The 15,746-nt window shown below is 39.5% G+C and overlaps 1 protein-coding gene across 1 annotated transcript; it reads right to left on the bottom strand.

Moving 5' to 3' along the window:
- Positions 1 to 1,404: 1,404 nt before the first annotated feature.
- LOC128919716 (uncharacterized) lies at positions 1,405 to 14,624 on the bottom strand. Its single transcript, XM_011184743.3, has 2 exons — positions 11,625 to 14,624; positions 1,405 to 1,542 (listed from the first exon to the last, which is right to left on the bottom strand). Exons 1-2 carry the CDS (start codon positions 13,987 to 13,989, stop codon positions 1,436 to 1,438), a joined length of 2,472 nt encoding a protein of 823 aa, XP_011183045.1. The 5' UTR covers positions 13,990 to 14,624; the 3' UTR covers positions 1,405 to 1,435.
- Between the last annotated feature and the right edge of the window lie 1,122 nt (positions 14,625 to 15,746).

Raw genomic sequence — 15,746 nt, forward strand, 5'->3', positions numbered from 1 at the left:
CTTTTTGTGTTAAAAGCTTTTTTTGCTAAATGAGACTACTACTCGCCTACTATGGCCGATCGTGTTGTTGTCCCAAGCTCGGTTGATGCCTATAGCGTTACAACTCAGCTATTTTGAAGACATTAAAAATGAAATCACGGTATTTTCCATATTCTTTCTAAAAACTTATATTTCTAAAAAACACAAAAAAACATCTTTTTAGAGAACTACCACTCAACCACCGCGAAATGTTGAATCATTTTGTTCGCTTTTTAGAAATCTTATATTTAAAACATTCTTTTTTAATTTCAAAATCTCAAATCTCGTTTACTTTTTGGGGATACTCTAACTAACCATCAATACAATAACAACAGTGCACACGAACAATTATCTAATAGCATTTACAATTTCGGCGCCCGTTGCGCAGATTGACTGACAAAAAGTCTAAGCAAATGCGGAAATATCCAAATTTTGTGGGCAAAAAAGTTTCGCAGGTCCAACGATTTGCATGCTGGCAGAAATTTCATTTTCGTCGCAAATTGTTGTTGTTGTTAGACACGCTTAAGTTTGATTTTTCGTTTGAGTTTGCTTGTACCATTTACAGCATTAGCAATTGAATAGGTTGAATAACTGCAAGCATGTTGCAAGAATGACCGTGGATGTTGTTGTTGTTGTTGTTCTTATTAGTGACTAGATGTTCCTTGCAACAAAGGTGTCGCGTTAATTGGTGTGCAAGCGACATTAGCAAAAGCAGTGTCGGTGCGCCACAACGAACTAACTGTCCAGCCGTTTGTTTGAAGCAGGCTAACGGTGTACGATGCTACAAAATTTGCGCAAACATCGAAATTGACAGCTGCTCCGATGGCAATGCCGCCTGTTGCTGCGGCGCTTGTTGCATCGCTTTCGGTTGCGGCTGTGTTGCAGTGTTTGTGGCAAGTGGGCGTGATACATGGGTGGTAGTGCCATTTTTTGTTGTTGTTGTTGTTGCACTTTCCACTGTTGTAGCTCTGCGTTCTTTCGTTATTAGCAAGTCGTTCACTATTCGTCCTTCTGTCGCTTTGCCACCCGCTCGCGCTTTTAATGCAGCTGCCTTGTAGCTCGCTTGGGCACGACTCGCGAAAGCTCTTAGTGATGTTGTAGATGCTGCTGTGAATGTTGTTGTTGCAGTTGCATTACTATTGCCCTCAATACCATTGCTGCTGATGCTGCTGCCTGCATTGTCCTCTAGTTGTTGCGGCTTGTCTTCAGCGAAGCGCGCCAAGAAATGCACGAGTCCACCGTTCACGAGAGCACCGAGTAGTGCATCATCGTTTTGTAGCCGTTGTTGCTGCTGCTGCTGCTGTTGTTGTTGTAGCTGCTGCTGCGTTAGCGGCTGTTGCACTGGTGGTTGTTGGTGTCGCAACAATTGTGGTGGAAACTCGAATTTTCTACTACGCTCCGCTGAGTCGCCGTTGTGTTATGGAATCTGTTGAAATGCTAAATGTGCCGCTGCATCCGTTACGTTTTTGTTGGAGCGCGCACGATCCAGCGACTCCTTGAGTAGGCGTTCACTCTCTTGGCGTACTGTATCAATGCGAGTTCGTGCGTGCGTTGTATCAAAATGGGAGAGAGAGGGGAGAAAAAGAGAGCAATGTTAGTTTTGAGGGTTAAATAATTGGTTAAGGTTCATAATGCGTTTAAAAATTCAAAAAGGTTAACTCAAATTGAAATTAAATAGTTTGAAAGGTTGCACTGCAGTATCTTACGCATTCGAGTTTTATATTTATTTATTTCATTACTTTTGGGTTGGGAATGTACACTTTCGTTGTTCACAATCACTTTTTCTTTCTTTTTCGTCATTTGGCATTTGTTTTGTAGCTTTTTGTTTGAACTGCGATTGAAGTAAATGCCTGTTGATGAGCCATTATTAACACTCATCAATCCAGACTATTTACTTTAAGCACAGTTTAACATGTGTTTTGCGTGGTGAAATATTTATTAAATATGAAATATAGTTTATTTGTGAAAGTTATCGAAAATATTAAAGCTTAAGTTTACGTAAATATTATTAAACCAAAAACCGAAAAAATAAACTTTCAGTTATACTTGACTAGCTTACATTTTTGTACTACAGAGCTTTCACAGTGCATTGTGACAATAGCAGTTAGTCAAAAGTTATAGAGAATAATCTTCAAATGGGTCCGGAGAATTAATACAGTTCATTCACACCTGCTTCGTTTAGTTTCTGCGACCTAAGTCCATTAAAAACTAGAAAAAATAAATTTTATTAGATTCTTTGCAAGATTTCTTTAAAAAATAGAACATCAAGTGCTGACAGTATTTTATTTTTCAAGATTTCAAGATCGCTGTAAGTTTCCGACCCTCCACTGTATTCATAAAAATGTATAAAATAAAAAATTAAGCTATTGGCGAGCTTTCTAAGCACCGAGCGATTTCTAATTATTTCTTCCTTTTTTAATGATTGAATTTTTAACGAGCTTTCTAAGCTCTGCTAATACGTAGAGTGATTTTATTTAGTGTGGATCAATAAGTTTCAGACACGTCACTGTATTCATAAATCCTTATTGTTTTTAATAAATAAGCTTTTGATGAGCTTTGTAAGCTCCGAGCGATTTCTAATATGTTGAATGATTTTATTTAGTGTGGTTCGGTACAATGTTTCGACCCGCCATCGTATTCATAAACCCTCCCCCATTTTAATAAATAAGCTTTTGCCGAGCTTTGAGCGCTTTATAATATGTTGAGTGTTTTTATTGAGTGTAAAACTTTGCGGTCGCGTTTAATAGAACAGTCTCTCTATAAAAATTCCCTGTATTATCGAAGTATCAAGTCTGAGCTACGAAAGCTCCGTAAGCTTAATGAGCTTTGGAACTTTCCTTTAATATCAGCAGTCAAAGTAAGTAAAGTGCGATTAATCAACTTTCAAGTAGTTTAAAATCAAATAGCTTAAAGATATACTGAAAGCTCTGTTCAGATTATAAAAAAGCTCCGAGTAATTTCTAATAAATAGAGTGCTTCTATTTAGTGTGGATCGGTGCAAGTTTTCGACTAGTCAGTGTATTCATAAATACTCCCTTTTGTATAATAAATAAGCTTTTAACGAGCTTTATAAGCTCCGAGCGATTTTTAATATGTAGAACACATTTATTACATGTTAAACTTTGTGATTACGGTTAATAAAACACTCTCTCTATAAAAATTCCCTGCATTATCGAAGTATCGAGACTGAGAAACGAAAGCTCCGTGAACTTTTAAATTTTACTCTGTTAGAATTAATGCCAGCAATAATCGAAGTAAGCAAAGTGTGGTTAATCAACTTGGTTACAATTTGTGCTAAAAAAGCTCAAACATAAGCTGAAAGCTCTTTTCAGATTATAAAAATAAAAATTTATGCTAATAATTCTACAGCCCACGTCCTTTAGCGACGTTTATAGGTCCATAACTGCTTTCATCCAAACAGAGAGTAAGCTTAAACGCATCATATAAGTATACCTAGAGCTTTTGTGAAACTCTAGAGCTTTCTGCTGATTTTTCTCTCTCAAAATGAACAAAGCTAAAACATTTAACGGATTAATGGGGCCACAAAGGCATTTCCAGGAATACAAGCAATTTAAGACATGTTTAAAAGCTTCGCTTGAAAGCTCATCGAGCTTTATTTGCTTTTAAATTGCGCGCAGTTGCAAACTATCATAGAAAATGTGCAATTACACTCTTATTTACCACGCACCCATCTTTCTCCCCTCCCTTCTTTCGGCATACCGCTCAAAATTAATTTGCACACTTTAGATACTGTTTGTTTTCGTGTCGCCACAGCAAATAACACATACATACAAATGCAACAACTATATGATAGTGGAATGTAATAAAAAGTACAATAACAGCAACAACAACAACACTTTTACATTACAGTGTGAGTGGGGTAATTCAGGCGCACAGCCTTTTAAAGTGTCACAATTGCTGTTGCCGCGTCACTGTGGCATGCAACGAGTATGTCAATATGGCAACCATTGAAAAACTACAATAATAACAACAACGTGGCGTGACGCAAATTTCATGCGACGTGTGTGCATACAAATTACTGAAAATTTAATTAAAAATTTGTTTGCACACGTTGGCAACGCCAGGCGAAAGTACAAAAGCCAACCAACCAACCAACCGACGAACCAGCCAGCCAAACAAAGAAACGAATAAAAATTACCCAAAATAGCTAACAAAGTTAATCATGCTAGTTTTTGTGAGTGGAGTGGGGAGCAGAGTAGAGCAGAGCAGAGCAGATAAAGGCGAGCGTTAAAAGTGCAGCGTGCAACCAACAGCACTAGCGTTGTGGCAAGTTGTTGAAAAATGCGCACGACAAAGTTGCCTCAATGGCGAATTTTTGCACATAACGGTGCGCAGCAAGGGCAGTTGGCTGACATAAAAGCCATCATCAATTTTTAGCTTTATTAATTTCATATGCCACAGCGGGGACAAAAGTCTCTATATGTGCATATATTGGCTTGGCTTACTATGTAACCAATAGCCTTGAATAAATGAACAAATTGAGGAAAAAAGCATGTTTCACTCAAAAAGTTTACTATGTGGTGTGTTCAAAAAATAACGGGAGTTTTAGTTTTTTTGAAAAACAAATTTCTTCATGCGTTTACATTAATGTTGTCGCCTGCAAAATAGTCACCATTCGCTATAGTACTTATGCCAGCGCTTCTTCCACCAGTCGAAACACTTCTCAAGCTCAATTCTTGGCATAGCCTTTGGCTCTTTTAATGATTCCGAGAGAATGATTGTTAAACGGGGGACACTTTAAGATTATCTTTAATTTTGGAAATAGGAAAAAGTTCTACGCAGTCATGTCTGGTGCATATGGAGGCTGTGACATCGTTACAGTATTGTTTTTGGCCAAGAATTCACGAATAAGCAATGAAGTCTTAGCTTTTAACAAACGAAAATCGAAAAGTTCATAAATACACGTGTAACCCTAGTGGCAGACAAAATTAACTGGGAATTTTATCGCTCTTCAGAACCATGTACAATCTATAATATAATTTTTTTTTCGAAAATTTCAAAATTCCCGTTATTTTTTGAACACATCTCATATTCATAGTAATCAGTGTAACTTTCGTCTACTTGGGTTTCTACTTGTAATTTCAGTTAATTCAATTAGATAAATAGTGGCAGGAAGCCGCATATTTGCACGCCAGCACGGCCAACACACCAAAGGAGCTAACTTTTGCTTGTGGCAAGCACAGGGATATGGCTGCCTAGCTGATAATTCGCGGGTTGGATGGTTGCTTGGTTGGAAGGCTGATGGTACCATGGATGGCTGTTAGTTGGATGACTGTTTGAGTGACTGGCTCGTCGTCGTTACGTTGCCAGCCATTGTGGCCGAGAGTGTTGTTAATTTGTTTGTTTTGTGTTGCTGCTGCTGCTGCTCGAAGTTGTACTTCAAAGTTGAGTGGCGCGTGTAAACATGCATGCCACACTAATAATAGGCGCACGTATGCAGAGAGACATACACTTACATACATACAAAGCCACACATATGGGTGTGTAATATAATTTTCTTGCTGGCAAACTTGCCGGCAGAGCAGCCCTACGTCGGTTGCCAATTTTCACTCAATTATAGTTTTTCTTGCGGCCAAAATAGGTTTAAATGGCTTAAACTATTATGAAGACAAGTCAGGCGAGCGGACAGACAATGTGTTGCATGTACATACACTTGTGTGCAACAATGTAGCAACTTTATGCTGTGTGATTGCAACATCTCTGACACATGCACAAATAGAGTTTCTCAGTTTTGTGGCTTTCATCTTAGTTTGTTTGCATACATACGTAGTATATGTAAGTGTCTTTGTGTGAGTGCCATTGTTTCTTAAAGTCTTTAAGCCTCTTTGGGGCGTCGAAAGTTTTAGTTCATATTGTTAAGTGATTTTTTCTCCATTCACTCTATTCTAAATTTGCACTTGCATTGCGGTTTGTGGTTGTTGGTTTGCGGTGTGGAAGATGTTGAAAGTGCCCGAAAAGAATGTGGTGTGTAGTGAGCATATTTGAATAGTTTTGGCATGCAAAAATGCGATAACAATGTGCGGGAAATATTACGGTGTTGTGTACTCATTTTGGGGTTATAAAAGTTTTGTTTCAAATAAAAAACTGAGAATTTAATGGAAGGGGTAACAATCTGACTTTAATAGTTTGTAATTTTTATGGTATTTTGTGCTTTAAGAAGACCAATTTATAATTTTCCGAATCTTTTCTAGCATAGTAGGTCTTATCTCTTCAATAACGCGTGTTTCCAAACGGTCATTTGTCAGTGATTTATCAGTAGAGACTATTGATTTGAAAGTGTAATCTGCATACCTTCTTTATTAATATTTTGTAATTAAAAAAACAAGAAAAACTAGATTAAGTCAGATCTTTATAAGATCTCTTTAAGTATAAACTAATGCTGTAAATTGAATTATATTATTATTGAAGACCATTACAATTTGTCGGCTCACCACAGTATTCATTAACTCTCAATTTCCTAATAAAAAAGCTTTCGATGAGCTTTGTAAGCTCTGATTTTTCATGCGTAGAGAGCTTTTATTGAGTGTACAGCTTTGCGATCGCGTTTAATAAAACAGTGTTTCTAAAAAAAACTCTCTGAATTATCGAATTGTCGAGTTTGAGAAATGAAAGCTCCGAAAGCTTGCTGAGTTTTAAAACTTTTCTCATTTAGAAAAAAAAAAATAATTCCGACAATAGTCGAATTAAGCATAGTGTAGTTAATCAACTTTGTTGCAATTTATGCTACAAAAGCTCAAGCATAAGCCAAAAGCTCTCTTCATGATTCTTTAGCGACGTTTCTGGGCGCATAACTGCCTTCATCGAAAAGAGAGTCATCGTATAAGTAGACCTAGAGCTTTTTTGATACTCTGAGCTTTTCGGTTTCAAATGACCACCGTAAAATAAATATCCGTAATAGTGATATAAGTTTGCATTCCATTAACGGTGAGAAACTTTAAAGTATTTCAAATGGAGCTTTCAAGCGGTGTCATCGGTCCAGCTTTGAAAATCCGTCAATTGCTTTCTGTTAAACTTTAGAAAACGGTCAGTGATATTCGTATCAGTTAAGGACTATTCTTGAAGAGTTTGAGGATTAAATTTCCAAAAAATAACAAACAAACTAATGAGCGGTAATCATCCTTCATAACCTCACTATTACCAAAAAACTCCAAATGTTCAACAATATTGAGTAATTTTGTAAAATAAAAATAAATTTCCTTCGGGTATTTCACGAAATTCTTTATTGATTGTAAAATTATTTAAAAAAATTGTCTATTGAAAATCACAAGAAAGAAGGAAACCAAAGAGAATCAATAATAGAAGAAGTGTTGAGTAAAATTGGCTATTAACACCCTTTCAATAAAGTTTTCACACCACAATAACCGAAGCAAAAGAAAATCTCCCGAGCATTCTCACTTCGTTCAACACGTTTTCACCTGCACAAAAATCGTCATAAAATGAATGGAAAAGTAAAAAAGAAAACCAAAACCAATCTAAGCAACAAACTATGCTATTTTGGAGTGCCGGTGACATGCAAGCTGATTTGCTACAACATTCCCGTCGTGCTCCTGCGCTCTTGCAGTAACCGAAGCGAGTTGACACCGCAACACTTTTTAGGTTACAACTTTTACCGCACCATTAAACACTGCCACTCAAACGTGGACGGACAAAAGCATGCAAGCAAGCGAAGATACACTAAGAAGGACAGCACGACGACAACATTGTGAACCCCGACTCGTCCTTGCTTCACGCTCCGTATATCTCCAACGTTTTGTTCATTCGCTTGTAGAACATTTGACTTAAAAGGTACTTAAGATGCAAAAAAGTTAAAAGCACGACAAAACATCAAAGGAGTATATGCCAAAAATTAGCAAAAGAATAACCAAAAACAAAACAAAAAAGAAGGTAGAAAGAAAATACGAAATAAGTGCAAACAAAAAACAGCTGTCCTGCTAAAAACTATGACAAAGTTGTGCAAAGAATTCAACAGAAAAGGAGAGTTAGCGCACAAATTCCCAACAGCGTCGACTGCCAACAGCAAAAAGTGAATTGTGAAAGTTTTAAATAAAAAATTAAAATCTACTCATGCAACTTGGCCAGGTGATTCTCACAAAATATTTCGAATTGCAGTGCTTTGGGTAGAAGTAGACTCTTTTTCTCTTTTTCGCTCTTAAGAAGCGCTTAGACAGGTGGTGCACTAAAATTGTTTCGATTTTGTTTTAGTAATGGAGATTTTTAGTTGGGGAAAAGAAAGATAAAAACCTCATTCATTGATCTAAAGAGTTCTGAACATTTGTAACGGAATTTTTTATTCGGATTCTATACACTTTTCGTAAAACGTTGTGTTGTTAATTGTGAAACAAATCAAAAAATTAGTTGTAAAATTAGTATAATCAAATTAACTACCTAAAAATTTGAAGAACAGCTTGAAGAAGTTACTTTTTTAAGAGAAATATAACAAAGACGTTAGAGCTTTGATTTATCAGTATCAAAATCCAACTATGAGATTCAATCGGATCAACTTTCCATATTTGACGATTCTGTCCTTTGATCCAAGAGACTCAAGTTTCGATCTTATCAGCGTTACTGATTCTAAATATTTCGGGTGATCCAAGTAGAGGTACTTTTTCAATAGCCTTTTTTGACAGATCACGCGTAAGTCTATATTATTTTGTATTTCATCACGGAAAGACTTGGGCCAGAACAACGTTTAGAAATTGTTAAACTTTATTCCGAAAATTCACGTTCTATAAATAATGTGTTTCACGTGCTTCGCTCAATTTATGGTAAACATAGCCGGCGTACATTATTGGATAATATTCGATCGAATAGACCAGGTTCAGCACACAGTAAAGAAAATATATCAGCTGTAGCTGAGAGTGTACACGAAGATCGTGGAGAGATTCGGCGCCCTTCGCAGCAACTCGGACTGCTATCGCGCCATGATAACCGACTATTTGATGCCTGAAATTCTAGCTCGTGATTTCGGCGACATTTGGTTTCAATAAGACGGCGCCACTTCCCACATATCGCATCAATTTATGGATTTATTGAGAGAAAACTTCGGGCACGTTTTGGACCGATATCACCTTTTGTAAGAATATCTACAATGCCGAGTAATAAATACGTGCGAAAAACCGAGTCAAAATTATTCAGCTGACATCATGTTTCTTCGTCTATGACACATAGACAGAAAACAATATTTTTTAAAATTGAAATGAGTCTTCTCATAATAAAATATTAAACCTATTAATCTTAGAGTGAGTGGAATATAGTACATGAATACTATTCTTTAAGTCCTGTATTAAATTACTAATTAGAAAGAAATTGAAAATCGTAAAATTATGTTTTAATATCGGTTCAAGACAACCATAAATAAATTTTGCGCGATTTGTGATCAGCTGTTTTCAAATTGTGTCATAGTACGAGTAGTGAGATATAAAATAATAAAAAATCTGCAAAAAAGTAGGTCGCGGTCATTTATGGTTATCTTGGTTGATTATTCCTTTTAACACCTAAATAACTTTCATTGATTACAATCAGGTAGTCTTAAAAACACGTTTTTATTTTGTTTCAGGCAGCACAAGTTTTTATAGAATCACCAGCGTCCTTAGAGACGCTATTAAAAATATGACTTGAAAGGTTGGCTTATTAATCATCATTGTGGATCAAAATTACAATTTAAAATTTTTATAAATTCTCAAATGTATGTTTAATATGGCTCGAAAGAGAGATATTTGAACCTTTTGTATTGTTCATATTGGATATTCTTGAAGGCTTTGGACTAGCCCAAATAACCCAATAGTATTTCCCCAATTTTAACAAAGTTTAATATTCGTCATCAAGTAACAAGTTTCAAAGGAGGTTTCTACATTATTGTTCCATGCCAATTAATATTCCAACCTCCGTATTATAATTTGATAAATTTATGATCGTTATACTAAGATTATCAAATTTTGTCGGATATTTTTTTAATGTAAATAATGGTTGGAATTAATATATTTTTTCTTGAAAAATTATATATTTAAACAATATTAGCAATTATATAACCAATTATTTATATTCAGATCCATATCAGTGACATTAGTTATATAATATTAATAACATAAACCACTTGAGAATTGCTATCAAACACTGGATGCGAATGAAAATGTAATAATCATGGTTCTCTAACTCAGCAAAAAGCTTAAACTCATTTATTAAATGCATTCGAGGCAATTTCTAGTAATGTGTCTGCATAAAATATTAATAAAATCCAAAATATTGCCAGCAAACATAATAAATATGCGTACTTTATGGCATACAAATGTTTGAACACACACACACAAATTATAAAAAAATGTGAGCAAACAGAGTGCATTGACTGCTGCACACTTGTTTGACATTGCTTGTAGCAGCATGACGCGTTAAACACCATGTCTCGACTCACTCCTTACTACTTTGAGCACATATGTTGCACAATGGCTTGTGTATTTGTAGCAATTTTCATATATTTTACCAACTAACACGTCTTTTATTTTCAATTTTTTTGCACTTTCATATTTTTGTTGTTTGTTGTTGCTTTTTGGCACTCACTTTAATATCACTATTTGCACACACAGAAGCACTACGCCAGTGCTGCCAGCCTCATGCCTCTGACATGCCCTAAATGTAGCTCGTGTTGATTGCCATGTGGTTGCTGCTGAGCTGCAAAGTGACTTCAACGTGCAACACTGCTGTTGCAACATCAGCTAGTTTGCCAATTTTTTTTTATTTATTTTTTTCTTTTTGCTTGTGTTTTCTCTTGTTCTTGTTGCTTTGTCTACTGTTTACAGCTGTGCACATTTTAATATTTGCACGTCACACACCAGGCGTTGTGGAAGCCAACCAAGCAGCCAGCAGGCGAAGCAGCATGCAACCAATGTCACCACAAGTGGCAGCAACAACACACTAGCTAGTAGGGATTGCAGAGAGGAGCAGAGGAGCAGCAGAATGACAAAGGCGGTCGCTGTGCCGTTAGTGGCAACACTGCATAACCTACATTTCTGGGAACACACATGTATATATATAACGGTATATATAAAAAATATGGTAGAACCGTTGCGGCATCAAGCGGTGGACAGTTGGCCGGTTGCGGAAGTGGGGAGGTGCGCCTGGCTGTTAGAAGGATGAGCTGCGCGCCGTTAGCGGAAATGTGTTATAAATGAGCGTAACTGTGGGAGAGCGGCAAGCTCACATAATGTACCGTTAGTTTTGTATATATGTAATGTGAGTGTTGAACTAATGTGCCACACGCCAAGTCACAAGGTTGTTGCAACAACGCCAACTCAGCGTCATTTGCATAATACTGCTTGCGAAGACAATAGCAACCATGCGCTGGGGCTTAACTCATAAAAATATGTGTGTGTATGTGTTGAAGGCTCTAACTGTAAATTCCATGCGGGTCAGTGCTTTTTCACAATCCCTAACGCACAGCGCGTCGCATATTTAATAGCACAGCAACACAGCATTCATCCATTACATGCGACACCGCCCCATTTCTTTGCCATCACGACTGTCCTCCTCTCGGCCACGCTTCCGGCCTACACCCCTATCGAACATGGCACACTTGAGCCCCCATATCGTACCGTTATAATGTACTGGCGTCTCACGCGACATTGAGTGTATCTTCTTGCTCGGTCCCGGATGTTGTGTCGTATGGCTGGAGGAGTGCGTCAACGTCAGCACCACAACGAGCGCGCTAGCGCATGCTAAGCATATAAATACCGTCATCACAATACAAACCATACGTTTACGTTTACGATGCGCCTCCTCATCCTCGTCCGTTTCGTCGCTCAGCGATTTCTTCTTTAGCGCCGCCTTGTGCGCGCCACCAGTCATCGAAGCCTTACGGCCGGCGGCCACTTTGTGATGGAATGGACGTAACACTTGCTCGAACGCGGCATCGCTGAGTTCGTACGTCAGCGACGGTTTGCGTTCGAACGAGGGTCGTTTCTCCTCCATGAAGGCGGTGGCTGCGGCGGCGGAGGTTGGCGTCAACGCCAACGGACGTGGACTGCGCTTGATGTCGTCTACCGTGCCGCCAACCGCACTGGACAATGGACGACTGTTGCGTCGGTGGGGTGATGTGAGCTCGAACTCGTTACCGGTCACAGCGGTGGGTGGATAGGCGCTATCGCCAATGAAACTCTTCGATTTTTTGGTCGCACTGAGCGTCTCGCGGTAGGTGCGTAAACGCATGCTGGCGCTGTGCAATGCTTTCGCTTGTTTGGCGCTAGCACTGGCGTTGGTGCCTTGAAAGGCGGCGGCGGCGGCAAGTACGCTAGGGCGTTGATGTACTTGCAGCTCTTCGAGGTTGTTCGGCGATAGGTAGAGTGAGCGTCCGTGTTGTGCGCCGCGTTTAAAGTGATAGGCGGCGGTTGCAGCAGCAGCGGCGCTATGCAGTTGCAGTGCGTGCGGTGAGTGACCATGTGCTGCGGCTGCGGCTGCTGCGGCCGCCGCGGAAGTTGAGGGGCGTCCATCCAGCTCGAGGCTTTGTGAGCTATGCTGACGTGTGTGTGGGTGGTCGCCGCGTTTTTTGAGACTACTCGACGCGGCTGAGGGTGGGTGTGTGCCACCATGTGTCATGACTGTGGCGCCGCTGCCATCTTCGAAAGAGCCCGAGCTCTTGCGTGCCAACAACACAGCGGCGGCGCGTTGTGCGGCAGCCACTTCCATGCCGATATCTTCCATTTTTGTGCTGCTATTGCTACGCGAACGCGATTCGACGAAGAGCTCGTTTTCTAGTGAGAGATTCTGTTGGGGGAAGAGAGATGCCGTGCGTCCCTCCAGCAGTTCATCATTCAGCGATGGATGTCGTATTTGCGATTCGACTACTGACTCAGGTTTGATGCTGGGTCGGCGCCCCGGATCGTTGAAGGAGCGATGTGAACGACAACCGCGGCGACTTGGCGATGGCGAACGACTTAATTCTTTGCCACCACTAGCTCCGCTAGGATGGCCGGGCATAAGAAAATTGCCGCGCACCGAACTTGTACGTCTACTCGAGGACGCCGATGAGCCCTGCGACGCTGCCGCCGCTGCGGAGAGCAACATTTGATCCATTGTGGCGGCGGAATCTTGCTGTGCGTGAAACGAATGGGTTTTCTTCATCTGAAAAGTGGAAGCCGGATGTACGTCAATAGTGTCAGAGCGACGAAACATATTCTTTTTAAGCGGGTGCGTAGCGCTGACCGTATGTCGATGAGACGACGACGACGGCGGCAGCATATAGTCATCGATGAATTGTATTGGCGAACTGCTGCCGCCACGTATACCACCACCGAGTGCGCCCACATCCTCGCCCAGACTACTGCTGCTGACCAAGTAGATGTCCGGTTGATGGGCCAACGGTACGCGCACAGGCAATGGGCTTACCGCATGCGAAGTCGGCGAGCTCGAGCTCGAATGGTGGTGCTGTTGCTGCTGTTGTTGCTGTTGATGTCGCGCTTGCGCCACCATATTTTGAAACGTATGTAGGCTGTGTTGTTGCTGTTGCTGGTGATGTTGTTGACGCGCCGATAACGCTGGTGAGACGACGCGACTGCCATCACCACCATGCATTTGATGTGTTGGTATCGCCAGCGTTTGCGGTGGCGCCGAACGTAGCGGTAACGGTGAGGCGGAACGATGTATAAGCGGTTGTTCGACAATCAGCGTATCATCCAGCAGCATTGTAGGAGGTGAACCAGTGCCACCGCCACCACCCAGCGGTGGCGCATAATTGTCGATGGCCATCGAGAGGGAACGATTGATGGCTTTCAGTTTGGGTGGCTTTTTCTTGGTGGCCGGATTGTCGAAGGACGACTTGCCCGGTGTATTGTACTCGTAGTCTATGTCAGCAGCGGTGGCGGCGCCGTGGTGGGTCATGTAACTATGGCCAGCAGCAGCGGTGGAGGCGGCGGCAGCAGCATGTTGATGATGGTGACTACTACCGCTGGCGCCGCGCTCCATACGGTAGTAATAGTGGTAGTAGGGGTGCCTATTATTATAGTAATGTGCAATTGTGGTGCTGGTGTGGGATTTGTCGGGCGGGAAGGGTTACAATTACAATTACAATTACGGTGTGAACAAACAACAAATGTTACGTTAACGTTGACGATGATGTACAAGGCTTTAGCTGTTTTACTTCTAATTCTTATTCTTACTGTTACGTTTACGATAACGTGGATAAATACGTAAACGTTTACGCTTACGTTTGCGGTGACACTTAAAGTGCGTTGGTGTGACGTTAATTTTGCGTACACTTGCTTTACTGGTGATTTACAAAAGGCTGGTGATTGGCTGGAGGTTGTGGTTGTGGTGGTTTTGGTGATTTTGGTGCTGATGGTGAAGGTTTGGACTTTATAAGCAAAATTAGTGGTGTTGGTGGTTATGGTGGTAAAATATATTTAGCAATCTTTGGTGGTGCTCTATTTATAGTGATGGTGTTGGTAGTGGTAGGTGTCTTTGCTAGTTGGGTTTATTGCTTGGGTGCGTTACGTTTACGAGCAAGTTATTATATAAATTACGTTACGTTATCAGTACAAAAAAAACGCTATACACCATTTACAATTTATAATTTACGTTTCTTTGACTTGATGCAGGTTGTGGTTGTTGAAGCTTAAAAGCATTGGAAGCGCACATATATATATATATATATATAACGGTTTTTGGAGTGTATGAGAGCGAGAGCAAGCGTGTGAGCGAGCGAGCGAGCGACAACTAAATATTGGCAAATGATATATATTTCTACTCAAAATAAGTACTCAAGCCTTTCTAGTGTTTTTTTTATTGTTATAATGTTTTTTTTTGTGGTTTTTACTTTTTTACTTTTCTATTGGAAGCGCTTATGAGCGTGTGACTCTTTCTCTATATATTTATATATAATATGAAAAATACGTTGTGAGCGTGCGTGCTGGCATGAGTGTTTGAGAGCGGCTACACACTACATTGAAGCTGTTGTGTTGTTGTTGTACTTATTGTTGTTTTTTGTTGTTTGTTACCGATTGTGCGCGCAGTACATTTGAGTGAGCAGCTCGTTAGCGTAACAAAAAAGGAGAGTGTGTACAATTTTTTGTTGCTCACGAACGTCTGAGTGTTTTTTTTGCTTTGTTTTTGTTATTGGTAATGAGTTGAGTTTGAGTTGCTTTTTGCTTGACAATTGCTTATCAGTTTCCACCTTGTCTGCTTCTTCAGCTTATTGTAACGCTCACGTTTCAAAGCAGCTTGCTGTTGTGCCTACTTGGTGTTGAGTTGAGTTTAAAGTTCATTTGAGTGCAATTTTATTTATTTATAAAATTTTTATTTATTTTTTAATGTAATTTTTTTCATTTAATAACGTGCATTACAGGTTTTTTAAATCTCTGTGTCATAGTTACATTGCTTATTATTTAAATTTTAGATTTACTTTTCTTATTTATTTCTTTATTTTTATTTTTTTTGTTCTCTGTTTACTTGGTGTTAGTCTTCGCTTTCATATATTCTTGTCATACTCTTCTTAGAGTATTATTTTTTTTATGTATAGTTTTTAGTTGTGAGTATAATTTAGTGCTATCTCTTTCTATTATACTTTGCATTTATCACTTGGTGCAAGTTGTGTTGTATTTGTTGCATCAACATAACCATTTCGTTTTTTAAATAAAAACAGTTATCACAACTAGAATTAGACAAAGAGAAAAAGAGACAAAAATACATATATATTTCATAGAATAATTGTGTTATCGAATTGA

The sequence above is a fragment of the Zeugodacus cucurbitae genome, chromosome 6, assembly GCF_028554725.1.
Source record: "Zeugodacus cucurbitae isolate PBARC_wt_2022May chromosome 6, idZeuCucr1.2, whole genome shotgun sequence".
NCBI lineage: Eukaryota > Metazoa > Arthropoda > Insecta > Diptera > Tephritidae > Zeugodacus > Zeugodacus cucurbitae.